Source organism: Gadus macrocephalus, chromosome 10 (genome assembly GCF_031168955.1).
Source record: "Gadus macrocephalus chromosome 10, ASM3116895v1".
Classification (NCBI taxonomy): domain Eukaryota; kingdom Metazoa; phylum Chordata; class Actinopteri; order Gadiformes; family Gadidae; genus Gadus; species Gadus macrocephalus.
The window spans coordinates 4,695,546-4,705,545 of record NC_082391.1 but is presented as its reverse complement, the minus strand read 5'-3'; the positions used below and the strand labels follow the sequence as shown (position 1 = coordinate 4,705,545).

The 10,000-nt window shown below is 46.6% G+C and overlaps 1 protein-coding gene across 1 annotated transcript in view; it reads right to left on the bottom strand.

Moving 5' to 3' along the window:
- Positions 1-10,000, bottom strand: part of LOC132465488 (mitogen-activated protein kinase kinase kinase kinase 4-like) — a 22,354-nt gene that overhangs the window by 5,042 nt on the left and 7,312 nt on the right. Inside the window, exons 3-5 of the mRNA XM_060062141.1 lie at positions 5,282-5,338; positions 1,533-1,658; positions 1,130-1,240 (exon numbers count right to left, since the gene is read on the bottom strand). Of these exons, the coding sequence (XP_059918124.1) occupies positions 1,130-1,240; positions 1,533-1,658; positions 5,282-5,338 (294 nt within the window). The remainder of the gene's footprint in view (positions 1-1,129; positions 1,241-1,532; positions 1,659-5,281; positions 5,339-10,000) is intronic.

Below are 10,000 nucleotides of genomic sequence, written 5' to 3'. Positions count from 1 at the left end.
GGTAAGCTTGGCAGACAAGTGTTTGTGTGTGTGTGTGTGTGTGTGTAGTTGTGTGTGTGTTTGTGTGGTTTTGTGTGTATGTGTGTGTGTATTTGTGTGTGTCTATGAACAGGGGTTCATTACCTTTGACCTGCCTGAGGAACTTATGAGACGATCTTTGAATCACTTCCTTTTAGATGTTATTCATAACGAGTGATAGATATACAGCCTCATGAAACCATCCTGATAATTATGTTTGCGTACCCCAATCAACATCAGGCTTAGCTCAGGAGGTAGAGCAGGATAACTTATAACCGGAGGGTTGCTAGTTCGATCCCCGGCTCTTCATAGCTGAGTGTCGAGGTGTCCCTGAGCAAGGCACCTAGCCCTAATTGCTCTCCGTTTATGGTTGACTCCGCCGTCAGTGTGAGAACGTGTGCGTTAACCGTTGTACGTCGATTTGCAATAAAAGTGTCTCCTAAATGCCCTAAATGTATATGCAAACATTAGTCTATCTTTGGTTGGGCAGCCATCAGCTGATTTCCAAAGATGGCCGCAAACCTAACGTTGTTCAGCAAACTCCAGCCAATCAGAGCACCGCTTGTGAAGTCAATCAAAACATTGTTATCGGAAATAGCTTTCCGGACAGTTTTCCGTTAATCTTCTGACATTGTGGATATCTGATAATAACACTGGTGATTGCTGCTTTTCCCCTGGGCGCCGCCATTGTTCTTTTAATCCAGCAGACCGCAGCGCTTCATGTCAGTCGTGAACGGAAAATCCCTGAACGGAAGATCAGATGGTTCCAGGCGGTAAGGAGTTTGGTTGAAAAGGCATTCATTGGGATCAAGGCCGGACCAATCTCCAGAGAGACAGAACGTGAACTCACAAGACCGGGGGGGGGGGGGTCACAATAATAATAACACTTACAATAGTTTAATGAACCATGACATTTTCTAGTAGTTTTCATGTGTCATCTACTCATCTATTCATGCACCATCATGTATTTCTTCTATCGTGGACCACATGTAACAACGTATTGAACAGTGTTTAATAATAAACGTTTTCATGGATAATCTGCCATGTCTATGTTGGCCTGGACCACGTTCCCAAGGACCGCAGTTTACAGCCTGTTTCTGGGTGACCTTACCCTGAGCACCTCCCGACAGATGTAGGCAATCCAGTCCTCCTTGAAGCTGTTCCCCTTGGTCTTCTTCACCAGGTCGGTCACTGAGCCCGCGCCACAGTACTCCATCACCAGCTGGACCCACAGAGAGACTGATCAATCAGACATAAGGAACCGAACATACAAGCTGCACAGCAGGGGGAAAAATTTATGTGACCGACTTTATCTTTCAGCTGTCAGAGAGGGAAAATCGACCAGTCGAGCGACTGCTTTAATATGTAACCCAGGATCTATTTACCTGCCAAACGATCCGATCTATCAGCTGTGGGCTGGTGGCAGCCCCTTACACAGAGCGGCTAGACGAAAAGACAGACAGACACACACACACGCACACACACACACAGACAGATGGATGGAGTGTCCTCACCCAGAGGTTGTGGTCCTGGCCCGCAGGACTTTTCTTAATGAAGGCTCCGTAGTAGGTGGCGATGTTTCTGTGGTGCGAGTAGCTCTTCAGCATGTTGATCTCCAGTTTGATCTCCTCCTCCTCGTCCTGCACACGAGCACACGCTCACACATCAACACAGCACACTCAATAGACGGGTTCAACAAGTCTGTTTATGGCACGGCTTGGTGGAGTGAGGATCCTGCATCAGTTATTTTAAATGAACCATACCCTCTGATAGGCCCGTATTATCAATTATCAGGGATTCACATTTATTCGACATTTAGTTTGCATTTCAATACATTTCAATCTAATCTTTATTCCAACTAAATATACAGCGATAGACGACTGGTCGAAATTTAGGGTTAGGGTTGGCTTTTTGCTGGTCTTTTGAACTTGCAAGAACACACACACACACACACACACACACACACACACACACACACACACACACACACACACACACACACACACACTTCAATGGAAGGCAAAAGGGTTAAAACGACGCCTAATTTTAGGCATGCATTGATATAAATCTTCACTTTTGATGCAGTACCGCAAGTTTTTACCGTGTCTAATTATATCACTCCGTAAACGGCGCAGATTTAATGTTTAAAAATGCCATTTTTATGCTGTTTTCCTGAACTCTAGAGTGGTTTAAAATCCATAAAAATGTTTTGCCTTCTTTTGAATGTGCTTTTGAACACATCAAATAGTGCGCTCAATAGCGCGTTTTTAAAAACAGTCAAATTAGCTCCTCCTCACGCTATTTAACGTGTAGTTTAGTGTAAAAATGCCCTAGCAAACTATGTATTCTACACCGTTGTAGAGCTGAGAAAAAGTTGCGTGAAAAACTGAACATCTAAATCTGCAAATCTTACACCGTAACAAAATACAATTCCAGAAAAATGCTGTATTTTACATTGATTTAAATGACGTACACGCCTACAACGAGGTGTCGTTTTTACCCTTTTGGCCTCCCACACACACACACCCACACACACACAACACACACATTTCCCCGGTCTACACAGATATGGGCTTGTCTCAGACTGCCATATGACCCCCAGGCGACCTCTGACCTCTGCCGGACCGTGTTAGTGACCTTTATTATGCCGCCTCCTCACCACACAACAACAGTGTGTGGCAGAGATACACGAGGAGAGGGGAAGGCTTGTCAGCCACTTCCAAAAGCCAATCCCAGTCCTGTAAATCAGGGAGGCCACAGGAGACATGACCACCCAAACGTTAAGAGGAGGGGGGGACAATGGAGGGGTGGGAGAGGAGAGGGGAGGGGATGAGGAGAGAGGGTAGGAGAAGAGATGAGAATAGATGAAAGGAGAGGAAAGGAGGAGGGAGGGGAGTAAAGGAGAGGGGGGTGGAATGGAGGAGAGGAGAGGAAAGGAGGAGGGAGGGGAGTAAAGGAGAGGAGGGGAGAGTGGAGGAGAGGAGAGGAGGAAAGGAGAGGAGGATAGTAAGAAGAAAGAGGACAGCAGAGGAGGGAGGGTCACGGTTGCTAATTAGCCGGTGGGAAACGACGACAGAATCCTCCTCCCTAGTCATGACCTCTGTGAATCTCCACCGGAAAGGGTCGACCAATCACAAGGCAGAGTTTCAACTTTCACCCCCATTTGAAACATAATGCCTCTTTGTTTTGTCTCAGAGTGTGTGTGTGAGAGTGTGTGTGCATGCGTGTGTTTTTGCGGAGGGTGTCCATGTCAAAAACAATAAAAAATCCTGCTTTTGTGTGTGCAAGAGGTGGAGAATGGCCCAGCGTTTCCTGCTGAAGCGTGCATTAAACGGGACAGCCAACTTCCTGAACATCAAAACCACCAGCAAGTTACATGACATACACATTGTTTTAATCTGACATTAACATTGCCAGTGCTCCCAGTTTAAAGCCTTGTTGTCGTTTCCCAGTCCCACAAAGCGAAATAACTATTTTCATATCCATGTCAAATCAAATCATCGCAACTTTTTCCTCCATTGCATGAAACAGGCTGCTCTGTAACCAAAATTGCCTACTTGTGTTGCTTACATCACATGCTGGAAACCAATGGATTTACTGGAAATGGACACTTCACTGTGCACTCTACACTCTGTTTTCCAAGCTCTGGACTTCCACTCTGATCTCTTCACTCTGACCTCTACACTCTGGACTCTACACGCTGGACTCTACACTCTGGACTCCACACGCTGGACTCTACACTCTGGACTCTACTCTCTGGACTCTACTCTCTGGACTCTCTGGACTCTATCCTCTGGACTCCACACTCATGACTCTCCACTTTGTTTGCATTGAAAGGTTGAACCACCAAAGATCAACAGAGAATATCGTCTGTGTTTGTTATCCATCATTCGAAGCTCACCACAGCCTGAAATTCCCCTGCCACTAAAAGCTGCAGAAGTTATAACCGTTATATATTGCCAAGAAGATTCCTGATCACTGCTTTGAGACTCGCAGGCAAACAGAAACCTTAATAACGAAGAAAAGGGCCCCAGATGGAGCTAAACCCAGGGCCGGGTCAAACGGGGGGCCTCAATGGGACACCAAAGAACAATAAAGGCAACGAATAAAGAAAATGTGTCTGTGTGTGTGTGTGTGTGTGTGTGTGTGTGTGTGTGTGTGTGTGTGTGTGTGTGTGTGTGTGTGTGTGTGTGTGTGTGTGTGTGTGTGTGTGTGTGTGTGTGTGTGTGTGTGTGTGTGTGTGTGTGTGTGTGCATGCGTGTGTGTGTGTGTGTGTGCTTACGTCCGTGCGTGTCTTTCATTGAATGAAGAACCTCTTCCTTTAATGAAGAGTTATTTACCTGACTTTATTTACCGCCGTAGCCTAGATGCTTACTCCTCTTTGCTCATTACGACAGTGAATAAGACATTCCATTCACGGTCATATTCACTTAAAAACCGCTAAGCTCACCCATCTGAATCAATCCAACCCAATTACAGACAGAGGGCTGCGTGCCAGAGAGAATTACAGAGTCAGTTTCTCCTTTGTCTCATTTCTCTGCTCTCTGTCTGTCTACGGGTCTACGGGGTCTGTCCGTCGATCGGAAATGAATGATGAGGTTGGGACACTGTACACAAAAGATCCCAGTCCATACAAACCACTAGCAATGCTCAGAGACCCATGTTGACCTTGTCACACTGGCGGGGACTGGGCTTCTCTAAGGTCAGCCTAAGTGAGTTAGTGGTCTGGGCTGTCAAAATATCATGTTTGCAAACCAAACCCAAAACTTTTGACACACTGGAGTTTCCCTCCATGTTTAAAGAGGGGGTCGGCTTCGCTCAGGAGGTAGAGCAAGTTGACGTGTAAATGGAAGGATACTATTTCGATTCCCGGCTTCTCCTAGCTGAGTGCTAAGGAGTCCCTGAACAAGATACCTCACCATAACTACTCCTGACGAGCTGGCTGTCGCCTTGCATGGTTGACTCTGGCGCCGGTGTGTCAATGTGTGTATTAACCGTTGTAAGTCGCATCGGATAAAAGCGGCTGATCAATGCCCCGAATGTAAATGTAAAGACTGTTGAAGACTCAGTTTCAGTGTTTTCTGAGACCACTTATGTATTCAACAAATCTTTAACCAGTTAATTGAGAACAGATTATCATTTAGAATTGCAGCTTGGTGGACAAGGGGCCATAAACACAAAAAACACAATTAAAAATAAGTGTATTATAGACTAATAGGGGTTTAAAACACAACAAGAGGAAGTGTCGTCAGTGTTTTCTTACCTCTGTGACCTCCATGACTTTGATAGCCGCCAGTTGGCCCGTCTTGACATGACGACCCTGGAGAACACAAAGAATGTTAAAACTCACACATGTGTGTAGCATGCAGTAAAAAATACAGTCACACAACATCCTATTCTTAAGACTAAAAACAAGGATCCGGTTTTATATTTGCGCCCCAGTCGCACGCGCTCGTGCACCAATGCACAAATGCACATATGCACATGTGCACACATTGACATCAATGGTGCAAGGAGGGAACGAAGCCCAATGGGCTTGTACAAGAGTTCAACCCCTTTGGAAGGCCATAGGGTGGCCATAAGGTGACAGCTACGCCTCATTATGGACGCAGATTTATTCAGATAAACCTGGCGTTTAAGCTCATATTTTGCGCTGCATTAAGTCGTTTTATTTTATTTCACGGAACAATGTGCCGTTTTAGTGGTTAAGAATGTTCTTCATTTACATCGCTTTTCCTCAACTCTAAACAGCATATAATAGGGCGTTTTGTAGACCATTTACCGAGCTGTTCAACCATTAAATAGCAAGTATATACAAGTATATATATAATCCTTTGGCTCCCAGAAAGTAGAGGATGAAACCATATTTTATAAGTCTGGTACAGTGTTCAGTATGAATTTAAAGGCTGTTATTGAAGGCCCACATCTGTTCTTCTTGATGTTCAGTGCGGCGGTTTTAGAGATCAAAAATATTTATTCACCTTATAAAAGCCATGCCATTCTTCAAGGATTGTTTAATAATGATTTGTTCACATGAATCTGCCCTAATTCTACTTGGCTCTACTCTGCTACCAGACTGCTGATACTTTATAACAGGGGTTCTCAAAGTTTTGACAACTGAGGGCCAATTTAGGAACCCAAAATTTGACTGAGGGCCGCCAAAGGAAATTTTTTTTGGCGGGAAACGCCGTCAGCATCCCAGTGGTGAAAAAAAACATTGCACCCGCACCGTGGACCTCTGGGAGTGAGGTCAAGTGAGGTCTAAATCATGAAACTGAGGTTCACCCTTTCAAAGTAATGTACAGCCGGATTAAAACTAAAAAATGTAAAACGATTTAATTGAAAGCTAGAGAGTCGAATTTTCTCTTTATATTTATTTATATTTGTTTAAATTAATATATATATAAAAAAAATTTTATATTGAAAAAAAAAATATTTTTTATTTTTATAACTTACATAATTATGTATGTCATTGCGGGCCGCCAGGAATGATTCCGCGGGCCGCCATTGGCCCACGGGCCGCACTTTGAGAACCAATGCTTTATAATGTGTGACCACTATGAGGCATTTAAATACTTAACCCTAACCCTATGAAAATATATAAAATCGATCCAAGAAGCCATCTTTCACGCTGGTGTAAGTAAAAGAAGAGAAACAGCATACAAGATGGCGTATGATGCGGCGTTATGAAAGACAAGCGTAAAACGTGATATTATGAAAACTTAAACAGCAATTTTTCCCTTTGATTTTAATCAACACACATTTACAATGAGGCGTAGTTTTGACCCTTTCGGCCATCTGTATGCACGCGTACACACAAACACACGCACGCACCCACGCTCACACACACAAACACACACACACACACACACACACACACACAGACACACACACACACACACGCACACACTACAGGGAGAACTACAATTGGTTTTTGGTTGGTAGGTTTGCAATTTGCAGAGGAGGAGTGCTTCCAGGACACCGTCCCCTCCGTCGCCCTGTTCCACGCTGCTTCATTACTAATGTGACATGTCGTGAGAGAGAATAGTTTATTCTCCTGCTCTCTCACGCACACACTCTCCGTCTCTCTGGCGTCTCAGACACGCTCGCAGACACAATGCCTACTGTCCACCGTGAAAATTAATTAGAGAAACTTTTTCAGGCCCTGGGGCATAAAGAAAGAAACACACAGGACTGCGAATGCAAATACGCACACATACATCCACACACGCACACACACACAAACACACAGACGCACAAACCGATGTGAAGGGAGCACTACAAAATTATTGTGCTGGTGAAAAGGTTAGTCTGCTATGTTCCTCCATATGCTAATTAGACTCAACAATGGAGACATTTACCACCGGAACAGCGCCCGGGGAACGGAACTCACTATCTCCGCCGTGACTCCCCTTCACATTAACGGGCTCGCCCTTTCCCTCTTCCGCTCTCATTCTCCCCCTGCTCCTCCTTGTCACACTCTCTCATCTCCGGGTAAGTGTGCCGTCTGACCGTCATGAGCTACTTTTTCATGTCCACGATCCGTCGTCGGAGATCAACACAGACAATGCAGATTCAATCTTAATGCAGATACGGCCCAGAAAGAGATGGTGGATATGAGCTCCCGTCTGTCGGCAGGGGAACACGCAGACACTCCGCTGAATGGAAGCCAGCGGGGGGGGGGGGGGGGGGGCGTTAAGCCCGCGGCAGAGAGAGCGCACGTTGGCAGCACCTCCCCAGAAATAAATAGACGGCGGCCGTCTTTAATGTGGACACGAAGCAGACGCGTCGTTCCGCGTCCGTCCCGACGCAGCCGCGTGCTTCAGACTTCATGGCGGTCAGGCCGGGAGAGCCAGTGGGCCGTGCGGCCGGCTTATCGCCGTCTCTTAGCGGGGGGGGGCCCACAGAGGCAGATGGGAGCAGAGGCTCTGAGACACTGCTCACTGTGGTGGGCTCGTGTCCTGGAGGGCCGCTCGGGGGCTGCCATCGTGGCCACGCTGATGGACTGGGGGTTGGGAAAAGAGATGCACTGCAGTGGGGAGGGGAGTCGGGAAATGTATCAGAAACAAGAGACTCGGTTTAGCAGTGTTGACTGTGAGCTGGCCTGGCACCAGGCGACCAGGGACGAGGGGCCTGACTAGAGAGGCCTGAGTAGAGAGGCCTGACTAGAGGTCTGACTAGAGGTCTGACTAGAGAGGACTGACTAGAGAGGCCTGACTAGAGAGGGCTGAGTAGAGAGGCCTGACTAGAGGTCTGACTAGAGAGGACAGACTAGAGAGGACAGACTAGAGGCCTGACTAGAGAGGCCTGACTAGAGAGGACAGACTAGAGAGGCCTGACTAGAGAGGACAGACTAGAGAGGCCTGACTAGAGAGGTCTGACTAGAGAGGCCTGACTAGAGAGGTCTGACTAGAGAGGTCTGACTAGAGAGGCCTGACTAGAGAGGCCTGACTAGAGAGGCCTGAGTAGAGGGGCCTGACTAGAGAGGCCTGAGTAGAGAGGCCTGACTAGAGGTCTGACTAGAGGACAGACTAGAGAGGACTGACTAGAGAGGTCTGACTAGAGAGGTCTGACTAGAGAGGACAGACTAGAGAGGTCTGACTAGAGAGGTCTGACTAGAGAGGACAGACTAGAGAGGTCTGACTAGAGAGGTCTGACTAGAGAGGACAGACTAGAGAGGACAGACTAGAGAGGACAGACTAGAGAGGTCTGACTAGAGAGGACAGACTAGAGAGGACAGACTAGAGAGGCCTGACTAGAGAGGCCTGACTAGGGAGGCCTGACTAGAGGTCTGACTAGAGAGGACTGACTAGAGAGGCCTGACTAGAGGTCTGACTAGAGAGGACAGACTAGAGAGGCCTGACTAGAGAGGCCTGACTAGAGGTCTGACTAGAGAGGCCTGAGTAGAGAGGCCTGACTAGAGGTCTGACTAGAGGTCTGACTAGAGAGGCCTGAGTAGAGAGGACTGACTAGAGAGGCCTGACTAGAGGTCTGACTAGAGAGGACAGACTAGAGAGGCCTGACTAGAGAGGGCTGACTAGAGAGGCCGTGAGGCCTAACTAGAGGTCTGACTACAGAGGCCTGACTATGGAGAACTCGAGGAAGAAGCCTGCGAGCAGCCCTCTGCATCCCCTGTGGATCCAGTACAATGCAAACACTCTTCTTGTCTGTCTGCAATTCCCTGAATGAATCTGAATGAACAGGATATACAGGAATCTATATTGGACTAAGCAAGTTTCAAATCTGTCCACGATGCTTTTTATAATATTGAATTTGCTCAAGGGAGCAGGGCAGTGCCTCCTGTTACTGCTTGTCCTTGTTATCACTCTCCTCTCTCGCTTAGAGAGAGAGACACACGCACAAACACACACACACACACACACACACACACACACACACACACACACACACACACACACACACACACACACACACACACACACACACGAACAGGGCTTCAATGTACTCCCATATGCAGGCTGCGAAGGAGAGATTCAAAGAGAGAGAGAGAGAGCAGACTGTTCACTACATATGTGTTCTTTGTGCTTGAGCGAACCGCCAACTTGTCTGCACAAATGACCCTGTTGAATTGAGCAGATCAGTAACTGTGTGTGCATGTGTGTTTGTGTCTATGTGTGTGCGAGTGAATCTTTTTCCTTTCCATTCTACCCAGGCTCACTGCTAAAGCATCCGATGTGTCAGTCGAGTCACTGAACACGATGTGTGTTCAAATTAACACATTCATCCATTACATAACATAGACTTAAGGCAGCCTCCTCTATTATGTAAGCATGATTTAAGTTTGTATTTATAAGGTGCTTCAATGTTATTGGAGACAAAGTGGATACAATTACCTGTCACTACCCGGCACTTCCGTTACTAAGGCAACAGTAAACCAGGGTCTAGAAGGAGGATGTTTTGGCTCCAGAATCTCCAGCATCTTGATCTCAGAGCGCTTTATTCTCTCTGATCATTCTAGTTT